At 41.2% G+C, this 17,769-nt stretch overlaps 1 protein-coding gene across 1 annotated transcript; it reads left to right on the top strand.

The window, feature by feature from the left end:
* The first annotated feature begins 3,580 nt into the window (after nucleotides 1–3,580).
* On the top strand, nucleotides 3,581–15,079 carry gpr83 (G protein-coupled receptor 83). Its single transcript, XM_058383640.1, has 4 exons — nucleotides 3,581–3,968; nucleotides 9,051–9,176; nucleotides 9,249–9,382; nucleotides 12,697–15,079. Exons 1-4 carry the CDS (start codon nucleotides 3,669–3,671, stop codon nucleotides 13,166–13,168), a joined length of 1,032 nt encoding a protein of 343 aa, XP_058239623.1. The 5' UTR covers nucleotides 3,581–3,668; the 3' UTR covers nucleotides 13,169–15,079.
* The last annotated feature ends 2,690 nt before the right edge of the window (nucleotides 15,080–17,769 follow it).

Genomic DNA, 17,769 nt, shown 5'->3' with positions numbered 1-17,769 from the left:
ATTTTGTTCAGTGTAAATATATATGTAGGGAGAGAGATCGAGAGACAGACAGAGAGACAAACAGAGAGACAGACAGAGAGACAAACAGAGAGACAGACAGAGGTAATAAATGTGTAAATGTGACCTCTAGGAGGTGCTGCAGGTTCAAACTTGTTCAGGTTCAAACTAATATAGCGAGACTCAAAAACTCCTAAACTGAACAAACACACACACACACACACATGAAAAAAAAAAGATTTGTATGGAAATGTGGACAGTGTGACCTTCACTACAGTTATAAAGTTTTAATGAGACACTGAGTGGTGAAAGACTCAGAGATCTAAAAATGAGAGAGAGAGAGAGAGAGAGAGAGAGAGAGACAGACAGAGAGAGACAGAGGGAGTTAGAGAGAGAGAGAAAAGAGAAGAGAGAGAGACAGACAGACAGACATGAAGAACACGTGATCCTTTTTGTTTGTTTGTTCGTTTTAGAAAAAAGCCAAACCAAAAAATAATAACAGTTGCTGGAAAGTAAGAATCAGAGAAGAACCTTTTTACTAACATTCCCAAGTAGAACCTCTCAGTAGCACTGGAGGGAGCAGAAGAGTACCACACACACACACACATACACACACATACATACACACATACATACACACACACATACACACACACACACACACATACATACACAATCTTGTTTTTTATTTTCTTTTTTAGGACTGAGCAGCAGTAGATTCAAGATTCAAGATTCAAGAAGCTTTATTGTCATTTCCCCCACATATATCTGACGCAGTACAGAGTGAACTGAAACAACGTTTCTCCAGGACCTGGTGCTACAGAAACATACAACAACAAGTTCAACACAAAACACACCACAGAGCTAGGACAGGAGTTTGTCTTAGCCACATAAAGTGCACAGTGTGCAGCTAGGTGCAAACAGAGCATAGACAAGACAAAAGACAAGAAATACAAGAAAGACAACACAAAAGAACACAGGACACTTAGCGCTTATTCTAAGAAATAAAAGAATGTGTACTGGAATGTAAGTGAAATAAAATAGATAAAGTGAAATGATGTAAAAAATAAAAAAAATATTGTGCAAAAATATTGTGCAAAAATACACAGCAGCGTTTGAGGTAGTGCAAATAGAATAAACATAAATATAACTATAGCAGTGGATGACAGGTAGAGGTAGTGCAGTAAGTAATGAACAGTATAAATTATGTGTGTGTGTGTGTGTGTGTGTGTGTCCACACAGTCAAGAGAGAGTGTGTGTATCTGTGTGTGAGAGAGACAGAGAGTTAGTATACAGTTCAGTCCTGAGTGAGTGTGTGTGTTTGTGTGTGTGTGTGTGTGAGAGAGTGTAGAACAGTTCAGTCCTGAGTGAGACTGTGTATGTGTGTGTGAGAGTGTAGAACAGTTCAGTCCTGAGTGAGAGTGTGTGTGAGAGTGTAGAACAGTTCAGTCCTGAGTGAGAGTGTGTGTGAGAGTGTAGAACAGTTCAGTCCTGAGTGAGAGTGTGTGTGAGAGTGTAGAACAGTTCAGTCCTGAGTGAGAGTGTGTGTGAGAGTGTAGAACAGTTCAGTCCTGGGTGTTGAGGAGCCTGATGGCTTGAGGAAAAAAACTGTTACACAGTCTGGTTGTGAGGCCCGAATGCTCCGGTACCTCTTTCCAGATGGCAGGAGGGTGAAGAGTGTGTGTGAGGGGTGTGTGGGGTGTGTAAGAGTGTGTGTGAGGGGTGTGTGGGGTGTGTGAGAGTGTGTGTGAGGGGTGTGTAAGAGTGTGTGTGAGGGGTGTGTAAGAGTGTGTGTGAGGGGTGTGTAAGAGTGTGTGTGAGGGGTGTGTGGGGTGTGTAAGAGTGTGTGTGAGGGGTGTGTAAGAGTGTGTGTGAGGGGTGTATAAGAGTGTGTGTGAGGGGTGTGTGGGATGTGTAAGAGTGTGTGTGAGGGGTGTGTGGGGTGTGTAAGAGTGTGTGTGAGGGGTGTGTAAGAGTGTGTGTGAGGGGTGTAAGAGTGTGTGTGAGGGGTGTGTGGGGTGTGTAAGAGTGTGTGTGAGGGGTGTGCGGGGTGTGTAAGAGTGTGTGTGAGGGGTGTGTAAGAGTGTGTGTGAGGGGTGTAAGAGTGTGTGAGGGGTGTGTGGGGTGTGTGAGAGTGTGTGTGAGGGGTGTGTAAGAGTGTGTGTGAGGGGTGTGTGGGGTGTGTAAGAGTGTGTGTGAGGGGTGTGTAAGAGTGTGTGTGAGGGGTGTGTGGGGTGTGTAAGAGTGTGTGTGAGGGGTGTGTGGGATCATCCACAATGCTGATGGCTTTGCGGATGCAGCATGTGGAGTAAATGTCTGTGATAGAGGGGAGAGAGACTCCGATGATCTTCTCAGCTGTCCTCACTATCCCCTGAAGGGTCTTGTGATCTGAGACGGTGCAGTTCCCAAACCAGGCAGTGATGCAGCTGCTCAGGACGCTCTCCATGGTCCCTCTGTAGAAGGTGGTCAGGATGGGGGGAGGGAGATGGGCTTTCCTCAGCCTCCTCAGGAAGTAGAGGTGCTGCTGGGCTTTCCTGGTGATGGAGCTGGTGTTGAGTGACCAGATGAGGTCCTCCACCAGGTGGACACCAAGGAATTTGATGCTCTTGACGATCTCCACAGAGGAGCCATCGATGGACAGTGGAGAATGGTCACTCTGTGTTCTCCTGAAGTCAACAACCATCTCTTTGGTCTTGTCGACGTTCAGGGAGAGGTTGTTGGCTCTGCACCAGGCTGTTAGATGTTGCACCTCCTCTCTGTATGCTGACTCGTCGTTCTTGCTGATGAGACCCACCACGGTCGTGTCATCGGAGAACTTGACGATGTGGTTGGAGCTGTGCATTGCTGCACAGTCGTGAGTCAGCAGAGTGAACAGCAATGGACTGAGCACACAGCCCTGAGGAGCTCCAGTGCTCAGTGTGGTGGTGCTGGAGATACTGCTCCCGATCCGGACTGACTGAGGTCTCCCAGTCAGGAAATCCAGGATCCAGTTGCAGAGAGAGGTGTTCAGGCCCAGGAGACTCAGCTTCTTAATCAGCTGCTGAGGGATGATTGTGTTGAATGCTGAACTGAAATCTATGAACAGCATTCGAACGTAGGAGTCTTTGCAGTCCAGGTGTGTGAGGGCCAGATGGAGGGTTGTGGTGATGGCGTCGTCCGTGGAGCGGTTAGGACGATACGCAAACTGCAAGGGGTCCAGCGAGGGTGGTAGCTGTGACTTGATGTGCCTCATGACGAGCCTCTCGAAGCATTTCATCACGATTGGAGTGAGTGCGACGGGACGGTAGTCATTGAGGCAGGAAACCGTGGACTTCTTTGGCACAGGGACGATGATCGTTGTCTTTTTTATTTTTAAGTATTTTTATTTTATTTTTAAGTACTTTTATTTTATTTTTTAAGTATTTTTATTTTTTAAGTATTTTTGCTAAGATAAAAAAGGGGCATAAAAATGTACAGATGCACATGTACACCCCCCCTCCCCCTCCCCCGCGTTCTCTGTTTTTCTCTCTCTCCCTCCCTCTCTCTCTCTCTCTCTCTCTCTCTCTCACACACTGCTGTGCTGTTCAGTTCAGTGAAGCAGTCAGTCAGTCAGTGAGTCTGTGAGTGAGTGTGTGAGGTGTGTGTGTGAGGAGTGTGTGAGGTGTGTGTGAGGAGAGTGTTAGGAGTGTGTGATGGAGATGGCTCTTGGTAACAGCTCTGTGGATTTCTTCTCAGCTCTATGGAACTTCTCGGTGGAAGACACTGAGGGAGAGAACGATGTCCGTGACTTTGCCGAGTCACACAAGCCCATGGTCCGCGGACTGCTCTCATTCTCCTACTCCATCATCATCATCATCTCTCTGTTCGGGAACACTGTGGTGTGTCACGTGGTGATGAAGAGTAAGCGCATGCACTCAGTCACCGGAGTCTTCATCATGAACCTGGCCATCGCTGACATCCTCATCACCCTCCTCAACACACCATTCACTCTGGTGAGAACAACCTGACACTTTACCTGCACATCTCAGAGTACAGTGAGGATGATGATGGTGATGATGATGGTGATGATGACAATGATGATGATGCTGATGATATTGATGATGATAGTGATGATGATGATTGTGATAATGATGGTGATGATGATGGTGATGGTAGTGATGATGATGATGATGATGGTGATAGTGGTGTTGATGATGATGCTGATGATAGTGATGATGATGATGCTGATGATATTGATGATGATGATAGTGATGATGATGATTGTGATAATGATGGTGATGATGATGGTGATGGTAATGATGATGATGATGGGGATGATAGTGATAGTAGTGTTGATGATGCTGATGATATTGATGATGATGGTGATGATGATGATGGTGATAGTGGTGTTGATGATGATGCTGATGATATTGATGATGATGGTGATAGTGGTGTTGATGATAATGATGGTGATGATGATGATGATAATGGTGATAGTGGTGTTGATGATAATGATGGTGATGATGATGATAATGGTGATAGTGGTGTTGATGATGATGATGATGATGATGATGATGATGGTGATAGTGGTGTTGATAATGATGATGATGATGATGATGATGATGGTGATAGTGGTGTTGATGATAATGATGGTGATGGTGATGATGATGATGGTGATAGTGGTGTTGATAATGATGGTGATGATGATGATGATGATGATGATGGTGATAGTGGTGTTGATGATAATGATGGTGATGATGATGATGGTGATAGTGGTGTTGATGATAATGATGGTGATGATGATGATGATGATGATGATGGTGATAGTGGTGTTGATAATGATGATGGTGATAGTGGTGTTGATGATGCTGATGATATTGATGATGATGGTGATGATGATGATGATGATAATGGTGATAGTGGTGTTGATGATGATGCTGATGATATTGATGATGATGGTGATAGTGGTGTTGATAATGATGGTGATGATGATGATGATGATGATGATGGTGATAGTGGTGTTGATGATAATGATGGTGATGATGATGATGATAATGGTGATAGTGGTGTTGATGATAATGATGGTGATGATGATGATGATGATGATGGGGATGATGATGGTGATAGTGGTGTTGATGCTGATGATATTGATGATGATGATGATGATGGGGATGATAGTGATAGTGGTGTTGATGATGCTGATGATATTGATGATGATGGTGATGATAATGATGATGATGGGGATGATGATGGGGATGATAGTGATAGTGGTGATGATGATGCTGATGATATTGATGATGATGGTGATGATGATGATGATGATGATGATGATGATGATGATGATGATGATGATGATAATGGTGATAGTGGTGTTGATGATGATGCTGATGATATTGATGATGATGGTGATAGTGGTGTTGATAATGATGGTGATGATGATGATGATGATGATGGTGATAGTGGTGTTGATAATGATGGTGATGATGATGATGATGATGATGGTGATAGTGGTGTTGATGATAATGATGGTGATGATGATGATGATAATGGTGATAGTGGTGTTGATGATAATGATGGTGATGATGATGATGATGATGATGATGATGATGGGGATGATGATGGTGATAGTGGTGTTGATGCTGATGATATTGATGATGATGATGGGGATGATAGTGATAGTGGTGTTGATGATGCTGATGATATTGATGATGATGGTGATGATAATGATGATGATGGGGATGATGATGGTGATAGTGGTGTTGATGATGCTGATGATATTGATGATGATGGTGATGATGATGATGGGGATGATAGTGATAGTGGTGATGATGATGCTGATGATATTGATGATGATGGTGATGATGATGATGATGATGATGATGATGATGGGGATGATGATGGTGATGGTGTTGATGCTGATGATATTGATGATGATGGTGATGATGATGATGATGATGATGATGGGGATGATAGTGATAGTGGTGTTGATGATGCTGATGATATTGATGATGATGGTGATGATGATGATGATGATGGGGATGATGATGGTGATAGTGGTGTTGATGATGCTGATGATATTGATGATGATGATGATGGTGATGATGATGATGATGATGATGATGGTGATAGTGGTGTTGATAATGATGGTGATGGTGATGGTGATGATGATGATGGTGATAGTGGTGTTGATAATGATGGTGATGATGATGATGATGATGATGGTGATAGTGGTGTTGATAATGATGGTGATGATGATGATGATGATGATGGTGATAGTGGTGTTGATAATGATGGTGATGATGATGATGATGATGATGGTGATAGTGGTGTTGATGATAATGATGATGATGATGATGATGGTGATAGTGGTGTTGATGATAATGATGATGATGATGATGATGGTGATAGTGGTGTTGATAATGATGGTGATGATGATGATGATGATGATGGTGATAGTGGTGTTGATAATGATGATGATGGGGATGATAGTGATAGTGGTGTTGATGATGCTGATGATGATGGTGATGATGATGATGATGATGGTGATAGTGGTGTTGATGATGATGCTGATGATATTGATGATGATGGTGATGATGATGATGATGATGATGATGATGATGATGATGATGGTGATAGTGGTGTTGATGATAATGATGGTGATGATGATGATAATGGTGATGGTGTTGATGATAATGATGGTGATGATGATGATAATGGTGATAGTGGTGTTGATGATGCTGATGATATTGATGATGATGGTGATGATGATGATGATGATGATGATGATGGTGATAGTGGTGTTGATGATAATGATGGTGATGATGATGATGATGGTGATAATGGTGATGGTGTTGATGATAATGATGGTGATGATGATGATGATGGTGATGATGATGATGATGATGATGATGATGATGGTGATAGTGGTGTTGATGATAATGATGGTGATGATGATATTGATGATAATGGTGATGGTGTTGATGATAATGATGGTGATGATGATGATGATGATGGTGATAGTGGTCTTGATGATAATGATGGTGATGATGATGATGATGATGGTGATAGTGGTGTTGATGATAATGATGGTGATGATGATGATGATGATGGTGATAGTGGTGTTGATGATAATGATGGTGATGATGATGATGATGATGGTGATAGTGGTGTTGATAATGATGGTGATGATGATGATGATGATAATGGTGATAGTGGTCTTGATGATAATGATGGTGATGATGATGATGATCATGGTGATAGTGGTGTTGATGATAATGATGGTGATGATGATGATGATAGTGGTGTTGATAATGATGGTGATGATGATGATGATGATGGTGATAGTGGTGTTGATAATGATGGTGATGATGATGATGATGATAATGGTGATAGTGGTCTTGATGATAATGATGGTGATGATGATGATGATCATGGTGATAGTGGTGTTGATGATAATGATGGTGATGATGATGATGATAGTGGTGTTGATAATGATGGTGATGATGATGATGATGATGGTGATAGTGGTGTTGATAATGATGGTGATGATGATGATGATGATAATGGTGATAGTGGTGTTGATGATAATGATGGTGATGATGATGATGATCATGGTGATAGTGGTGTTGATGATAATGATGGTGATGATGATGATGATGATGGTGATAGTGGTGTTGATAATGATGGTGATGATGATGATGATGATGATGATGATGGTGATAGTGGTGTTGATAATGATGGTGATGATGATGATGATAATGGTGATAGTGGTCTTGATGATAATGATGGTGATGATGATGATGATGATGGTGATAGTGGTCTTGATGATAATGATGGTGATGATGATGATGATGGTGATAGTGGTGTTGATAATGATGGTGATGATGATGATGATAATGGTGATAGTGGTCTTGATGATAATGATGGTGATGATGATGATGGTGATAGTGGTGTTGATAATGATGGTGATGATGATGATGATGGTGATAGTGGTGTTGATAATGATGGTGATGATGATGATGATGGTGATAGTGGTGTTGATGATAATGATGGTGATGATGATGATGGTGATAGTGGTGTTGATAATGATGGTGATGATGATGATGATGGTGATAGTGGTGTTGATGATAATGATGGTGATGATGATGATGATGGTGATAGTGGTGTTGATGATAATGATGGTGATGATGATGATGATGGTGATAGTGGTGTTGATAATGATGGTGATGATGATGATGATGATGATGATGATGGTGATAGTGGTGTTGATGATAATGATGGTGATGATGATGATGGTGATAGTGGTCTTGATGATAATGATGGTGATGATGATGATGATGATGATAATGGTGATAGTGGTCTTGATGATAATGATGGTGATGATGATGATGATAGTGGTGATAGTGGTCTTGATGATAATGATGGTGATGATGATGATGATAGTGGTGATAGTGGTCTTGATGATAATGATGGTGATGATGATGATGATAGTGGTGTTGATAATGATGGTGATGATAATGGTGATAGTGGTGTTGATGATAATGATGGTGTTGATGATGATAATGGTGATAGTGGTGTTGATGATAATGATGGTGTTGATAATGATGGTGATGATGATGATGATGATAATGGTGATAGTGGTCTTGATGATAATGATGGTGATGATGATGATGGTGATAGTGGTGTTGATAATGATGGTGATGATGATGATGATGATAATGGTGATAGTGGTCTTGATGATAATGATGGTGATGATGATGATGATGATGATGGTGATAGTGGTGTTGATAATGATGGTGATGATGATGATGATGATGATAATGGTGATAGTGGTCTTGATGATAATGATGGTGATGATGATGATGATGATGATGGTGATAGTGGTGTTGATAATGATGGTGATGATGGTGATAGTGGTCTTGATAATGATGGTGATGATGATGGTGATAGTGGTGTTGATGATGGTGATGATGGTGATAGTGATGATGATTGTGATAATGATGATGATGATAATGACAGTGGTGTTGATGATGATGACGATGATGATGATAATGGTGTGTGTTTGTGTTTTTATGTGTGTGTGTGTGTGTGTGTAGGTGCGCTTCATCTATAGTACCTGGGTGTTTGGAAAGGTGATGTGTCATGTGAGCCGTTTCGCTCAGTACTGCTCCGTCCATGTGTCTGTTTTCACACTTGTGGCTATTGCTATCGACCGACACCAGGTGAAAACACACACACACACACACACACATACACACACACCTCCTCTGTTACTGTCTGTTTTCTGACTGCAGGTGGTGCTGCACCCAATGAAGCAGAGGATGTCCCGTCTGCAGGGTGTGGTCTGGGTTGGGGTGATCTGGTTGATGGCCACATGTTTCTCTCTTCCTCATGCAATCTACCAAACCTTGCTGCACTTCAAGATCAGGTGAGGAACATCAGTCTGGAAGAAGATTAGATTAGAATCACATCAGTCTAGTAGAACATTAGTTTAGAAGAACATCAGTCTGGAAGAACATTAGTTTAGAATCACATCAGTCTAGTAGAACATTAGTTTAGAAGAACATCAGTCTAGTAGAACATTAGTTTAGAAGAACATCAGTCTGGAAGAACATTAGTTTAGAAGAACATCAGTCTGGAAGAACATTAGTTTAGAAGAACATCAGTCTAGTAGAACATTAGTTTAGAAGAACATCAGTCTGGAAGAACATTAGTTTAGAAGAACATCAGTCTGGAAGAACTCCTTCACCACATCACACACACACACACACACAGATAGCAGTGATACTGGAGACTCCTTCCACACACACACACACACACACACACAGATAGCAGTGATACTGGACACTCCTTCACCACATCACACACACACACACACACACACACACAGAGATAGCAGTGATACTGGAGACTCCTTCCACACACACACACACACACACACACACACACACAGATAGCAGTGATACTGGACACTCCTTCACACACACACACACACACACACACACAGATAGCAGTGATACTGGACACTCCTTCACCACATCACACACACACACACACACACACACACACACACAGATAGCAGTGATACTGGACACTCCTTCACCACATCACACACACACACACACACACACACACACAGAGATAGCAGTGATACTGGAGACTCCTTCCACACACACACACACACACACACACACACAGATAGCAGTGATACTGGAGACTCCTTCCACACACACACACACACACACACACACACAGATAGCAGTGATACTGGACACTCCTTCACCACATCACACACACACACACACACACAGAGATAGCAGTGATACTGGAGACTCCTTCCACACACACACACACACACACACACACACAGATAGCACTGACACGGGACACTCCTTCACCACATCACACACACACACACACACACACAGATAGCACTGACACGGGACACTCCTTCACCACATCACACACACACACACACACACACACAGATACACAGCACTGACACGGGACACTCCTTCACCACATCACACACACACACACACACACACACACACAGATAGCAGTGATACTGGACACTCCTTCACCACATCACACACACACACACACACAGATACACAGCACTGACACGGGACACTCCTTCACCACATCACACACACACACACACACACACACACAGATAGCAGTGATACTGGACACTCCTTCACCACATCACACACACACACACACACACACACTGATACACAGCACTGACACTGGAGACTCCTTCACCACATCACACACACACACACACACACACTGATACACAGCACTGACACGGGACACTCCTTCACCACATCACACACACACACACACACACACACAGATACACAGCACTGACACGGGACACTCCTTCACCACATCACACACACACACACACACACACAGATACACAGCACTGACACGGGACACTCCTTCACCACATCACACACACACACACACAGATACACAGCACTGACACGGGACACTCCTTCACCACATCACACACAAACACACACACACAGATACACAGCACTGACACGGGACACTCCCTCACCACATCACACACACACACACACACACACACACACACACAGATACACAGCACTGACACTGGAGACTCCTTCACCACATCACTCACTCACACACACACACACACACACACACAGATACACAGCACTGACACTGGAGACTCCTTCACCACATCACACACACACACACACACAGATACACAGCACTGACACGGGACACTCCTTCACCACATCACACACACACACACACACACAGATACACAGCACTGACACTGGAGACTCCTTCACCACATCACACACACACACACACACAGATACACAGCACTGACACTGGAGACTCCTTCACCACATCACACACACACACACACACAGATACACAGCACTGACACTGGAGACTCCTTCACCACATCACACACACACACACACACAGATAGCGGTGATACTGGAGACTTCTTCCACACATCATACACACACACACACTGCTGACACTGGAGACTTCTTCCACACACACACACACACACTGATACACAGCACTGATACGGGACACTCCTTCACCACATCACACACACACACACACAGATACACAGCACTGACACGGGACACTCCTTCACCACATCACACACACACACACACACACACACACACAGATACACAGTGCTGACACTGGAGACGTTTTTAAATCCATTTATGTGGAGTGTGTGCTGTACACTCCCCTGTGAAGGAGCTGTTGCTATGGAAACGATAACGTACCAGAGTGAGTGCATTAATATAAACCTGTGCTACACTCAGAGCTGCTGTTAGAGAGAATTAATCACCACCTGATCTCCGCAGCACTGTGTGATATAAATCTGACTATAAGTGATTATAAAGCTGAGGACAAACACAGCCTGTTTTGTCAGGTGTGTGTAAGCGATCTGAGGTTGTGGAGAGATCAGTGTGTTTAGCGGTTAGCAGTGTCCATGACAGTGAGAAAAATTGCTTGTAATTGGCATCTCACAGCATGAAGCTGATCTGAAAGTGCTCTTTATTTTAGAGCAAAAAAACATGGAGAAGTGATGGGTGTAGAGTTCAGGATATACTTGTGTAAGGCAAGACAATTATAATAATCACACAGAGCTGATCAAACACACACGAGAACACACACAGGAACGCAATAATACTGCAGTCCATCATTTCATAGAACCAGGCCTTTAGAGGGCCACAGCAAGAACATTCACTCAGCACTGACCTTCAAACAAAAGCTTTAAAAGAGAATGAACTTCACTCCAGTGCAGACGTCCTGCTCAGAAAAGCTGACTGTGATGCTGTAGACACCTGAAGGAACCTGAGAGAACCTTTTTATTCAGAGTTCTTTGGATAGATGATGGTTCAGCTGATTGCTGTCAACTCTATGGGTTCTTGCAAATAGACCAAAGGAACCTTTAGTCATCTAGATAGAACATCTCCCCAGGTTCTCTGCAGGGTCATCAGCAGGCTGTCCAGTGTACTTCCTGTAATGTGTCGCAGCGGATCTGTGGATAGTGTAAGGTTCTTAGCCTCATTCCAGCACAGAGACAAGCTACAGGACTGTTAACGGTTCTAGTTTCATCCTTTACATCTGTGTTCTGTGTTTGCTTGGATTGTCCATGGTACATGTTCAGTTCCTTTATATTAAAGTTTTCTCTCTTGTTCCTTCTCTTCCTCGTTCTGACCGCAGTGAGGGGAACATCAGGATGGTTTGTCTGCCTAGCTTCCCTCAGCCCTCAGACCTATTCTGGAAGTACCTGGACCTCGTCACCTTTGTCCTGCTCTATGTGTTGCCGTTGATGATAATCACCATGGCTTACGTTGTCATGGCCAAAAAGCTGTGGACGCGCAACACCATCGGCGACGTGACACTGGCCCAGAGCTATGCCCACCGCCGGAGGAAGAGGATGACCATGAAGATGATGATAGCGGTGGTGGCCGTGTTCGCCATCTGCTGGTTCCCGTTGAACTGCTACGTGGTTCTGCTGTCTAGCAAAGTGATCCAGGCAAACAACGGCGTGTACTTCAGCTTCCACTGGCTGGCCACGAGCTCCACCTGCTACAACCCCTTCATCTACTGCTGGCTCAACCACAACTTCAGAGTGGAAATCAGATCACTTCTGCTCATTGGACGAGGAAAAATCAGCAGCCAGCAGACCTGAAGATCACAAGAAAGAACTTCTCTACTTCATCTCTCCATCCTGAGTGTACTGAGTTCCATCCTTCTTTATTTCATCCTGGTTGATCCAGTATATCTTACATTTGTCTTTATTTTGTCCCAGCTGACCCAGCGTATATTCACATGATGTCCTGGGTCACCCCGCATGTATTACCTCATCACATTACACAATATATGCAAAGTGCATCATCACTTTGCATATATGTTACATCATCACCCTGTATGTATTACATCAAAACTCTACATATATTGCATCATCAACCTACATGTATTATATCATCATTCTAATTTAAATTACATCATCATCCTGCATGTATTACATCATCAACCTACATGTATTACATCATCATTCTAATTTAAATTACATCATCACCCTGCATGTATTACATCATCATTCTAATTTAAATTACATCATCACCCTGCATGTATTACATCATCAACCTACATGTATTACATCATCATTCTAATTTAAATTACATCATCACCCTGCATGTATTACATCATCATTCTAATTTAAATTACATCATCAACCTACATGTATTACATCATCATTCTAATTTAAATTACATCATCACCCTGCATGTATTACATCATCACCCTGCATGTATTACATCATCATTCTAATTTAAATTACATCATCACCCTGCATGTATTACATCATCATTCTAATTTAAATTACATCATCACCCTGCATGTATTACATCATCAACCTACATGTATTACATCATCATTCTAATTTAAATTACATCATCACCCTGCATGTATTACATCATCACCCTGCATGTATTACATCATCAACCTACATGTATTACATCATCATTCTAATTTAAATTACATCATCACCCTGCATGTATTACATCATCACCCTGCATGTATTACATCATCACCCTGCATGTATTACATCATCAACCTACATGTATTACATCATCAACCTACATGTATTACATCATCATTCTAATTTAAATTACATCATCACCCTGCATGTATTACATCATCACCCTGCATGTATTACATCATCATTCTAATTTAAATTACATCATCACCCTGCATGTATTACATCATCACCCTGTATTCTTCTCTGGATTATTTTAAAAGAGTGAGATTTTTAGATGGTCCTAAGTAAGATCCATCAGTTTCTCTATAAACTCTCTCTCAGCAAGCCTTTGTTCTGATTTGCGTAGCGCTGGTGTGTCAGTGAAATCCTCATTTTGGTGTTGATGTGAAAATAAATCACTTTTTCATGTTTACATATTTAGCTTCGTGCTGGAGCACATGTGCAAACAACCAAATGACACGTTTACACTCTTGTTCAGAGAAAAGCCAGGAAGCAGAACTGTGACGTTAATGTGGGTCATGTGACCAAGCACTGGAGCAGGAGGAAGAGTGTGTGTTTCCATCACTAGTGTATAGAACTGGACCTAATGGCCTTTTGCTGTAGTTTTCTGAAGACATTTCTATAGAAGAGGAGCGGTGTGTTACACTTTCTCTCAGCGAAACTGCAGAAATAAACAACTCTAGACAAGCTGTGAGTCCCTGAGCTTCTCCATAATCTATTCAAATCTGTAGCAAAGTTTTACACAGAAACCTGACTATCAGACAAATCCGCTGGAGAGTCCGTCATCCTGCAGTCCTGCCGTGCCTCTGCGCTCTGACCGCAACTCCACACAGGTTTATTTTTGTGAATGTAATGTAGAATTCTTATTTCACTAGATTTATATCAGAGCAGGGAAACAAATATCACCAAGCACAACAAACATCTGCCTCCAGTCTTACACAGAACTTTACTGTAAATATCTGGTTTTAAAATCACTGTTTTTGTCACGTTAGTGCCAGTTTTATTAGGGATTTGAGAGATGTGTGTTGGTGTGTTTGTTTCAAAACCTTTTTAAATTAAAAAAAAAAAAATCAGCCAGTTCTATGTGCTGGAGATAAATAAATAAATAAATAAATAAATAAATAAATAATCAGCCAGTTTTATGTGCTGAAGAGAAATAAATAAATAAATAAATAAATAAATAAATAAATAAATAAATAAAATGTATTTATTAATGAATTTAAAATTATTGTGTGTTTATAGTTTTATTATATAATGACATGTTGTGCTGATGCGTTAATACCTTTGTGTTGTAACATCTATGATTTTTTTTTAAAATAAATTCTATAAATAGATGTTGTTTTTTATTGATGTTTTATAATTTGTCAGTGTTTAGAGGAATTCCTCCCTCCCACAGTGATTACTTCTTGTTTTGCTGAATCTCCAGTCCTGTTTAATGAAAAGGAGAATGTTGATGGACAGACATTTTGGATAGTCTGCACTTGGACTTGTCCATTCCAAAAAAAAAATTACACCATTTTATTTCTCTCACTTCTTTCTAGTTTGTGTGTTGTTGTTTTTCTTGTTTGACCTGAACACGTCATGCTGAAGACACGTTCCCTCCTGATGGCTGCCAGTGTAGCGCCCCTTATAAATCACTGCTCACACCCACGCTTAAACGAGTGCCCAGGTGGAGGGTACAATGAAAAGGGTACATGGTTCGAAAGGAGCAGTGGTGAGAGACTGAACAGACAGACAACAAAGGTGTAATTAGTTCAAATGAAATAAAATATTTATATAGAACAGTGAATAACTTAAATGTGTATTCTTCCAAGAAGATATACTACAATAAACAAAGGAAATGTACCAATAAAAGTCAGTTATTGAAACTTGGGAAATCTTAAATTATTTCAGATAATATAGTACCTAGATTTCAATATGTAATCAAATTAAATCCTGATATGCAATCTAGCACTTCTGATCCCTAATTTATAAATCTGACCCAAACCCGACTTTCGACCTATTTATAACTTACTAATCTATTTTATCTCATTTTAAACGACTAGATTCTCTTTAGATAATCTACTTTTCCAGACACTTTTTGGTTTTCAGGTTATTTAAAACACCTTGTAAATCAACAAAAAAAAACATACACACTGTAAATCCTATGAAAATCAACCACAGGCGAAAAAAGTTAAAGTTAAACACTACAGTACAACAATGATGACTGAATAACAATATTGCAATCCAATGTTCATTAACTGTATAAACAGTTCTGAAGCAATTACATTCAATTCAGTTTTTTTCCAATATCAGTTCTCTGTCCAAAGAAAACCAGTTCAGTTCAGGCCTACCGTCACGTTGACCCAAACAAATATGAAAAATCGGTCCGGAGGGAAAGAAAGAGGGGTTTGTCAGTTCATGTTATCCTTTAAGCACAGTTTCGTTCATCCAGGAGAAAAAACAAAAAACAATTCAACTAAACGAATCCGCTGAACTCTGTTGTTTTGGTGGCTGCCATCACAGGACACGCGGGGGTATCTGTCAGGATTGTCACCGAATCCACGGTCAAAACACTGAAAATCCGCTCAATATCGCCAATGAAACAGAGAACTGTATCACCTGTATCAGTATCAACTTCTAAGTAAACTTCTCATCTAGTTATAACTACAGATGCAATTGTTCTTTCACAAATCCTCAATCAAACAAACCCGCACTCCTCTCTCTTCTTCCATTCTCCTCCTCCTTCCCCTCACCTGAAATCATGTGACTCTTTTCCCTTCTCCTGATTTGTTGATCCCTCACATCTTAAATATAAGGAACATTACCCCCTTTTTTTTTTCAATACCAAAGCACTTCTTATTATTTCAACATGAAAAAGAAAAAAAAATACAACATATATTTACATTACAAGTAAAAAACACTAATTCAAATATTTTTATCAAAAAACTGAAAATATTATTATATTCATAAAATATTCATTTTAATTCTCCCTGATTCTATTTATTTCTATTTATAATTACCCTGGGTTACACCAGCTGTCCTGTTCCTCCTGCTGAAGCTCATGATGCTACCACCCTCGTGCTTCTCGGTGGAAATGCTGTCACCTGGTCCTGGGCTTCACCACATTGCTCAGCTCTCAATTCCTCACGGATTCCATCATATCACGTCTTCTAAAAGAAGCTGGGTTCTCACTGGGACTCTAATAAAAGTGGGTTCTCCATCTGGATGTAAAGTGAGCTCAGGTGAACAGGATATCACATCATTCTCAAGAAAATACGAAGAACAGAGCGTTCTGCTCTAATGTCCAACATTTCACTTTTCTAATAACGTAAAGTCCAGTGTGTGAGAAACGCTGTAATCTTTTTAAAGCTAATATAGAATCATTACTGGTTTAAAATGACTTAATTAATAAGTAATAATTATTATAATATTAACATTAGAAGGCACTTCTGGATTGATGTGAGAGTGAGCAGTGATTAGAGAAATAGCCATAATGGAGCACGATTACACCCTGACCATTAAACCCTATTGTCTGATCCCAGCGGTTTCCCAGCCTGAGCTCCACTTAAAAGCATTTCATTCTGAAAATAACTGCAATTTCTACCTCCATCAGAGACGAATGAAGAACAAAATATCTGCCACTTCAGAACATTCACTCAGGTTAAGTGTGCTCTAAGGAAGAGCTTTAATAAAAAAAAACAGAGAAGTAAAAAATGTATAAAAATAAAGAGCTCCTTTTAACGACTGCATTAAAGTTTTTGAGTAAA

Source organism: Hemibagrus wyckioides, linkage group LG28 (assembly GCF_019097595.1).
Source record: "Hemibagrus wyckioides isolate EC202008001 linkage group LG28, SWU_Hwy_1.0, whole genome shotgun sequence".
Classification (NCBI taxonomy): domain Eukaryota; kingdom Metazoa; phylum Chordata; class Actinopteri; order Siluriformes; family Bagridae; genus Hemibagrus; species Hemibagrus wyckioides.
The sequence above is the reverse complement of the archived record's forward strand: the minus strand, read 5'-3'. Positions and strand labels throughout refer to the sequence as shown.

Bases quoted from the DNA above. Each gene is read 5' to 3' on its own strand.
- gpr83 (XM_058383640.1), top strand. From the start codon at position 3,669: ATGGAGATGGCTCTTGGTAACAGCTCTGTGGATTTCTTCTCAGCTCTA. The intron at 3,969-9,050 runs GTGAGAACAACC...GTGTGTGTGTAG, and splicing joins TCAACACACCATTCACTCTG to GTGCGCTTCATCTATAGTAC. The intron at 9,177-9,248 runs GTGAAAACACAC...TTCTGACTGCAG, and splicing joins TTGCTATCGACCGACACCAG to GTGGTGCTGCACCCAATGAA.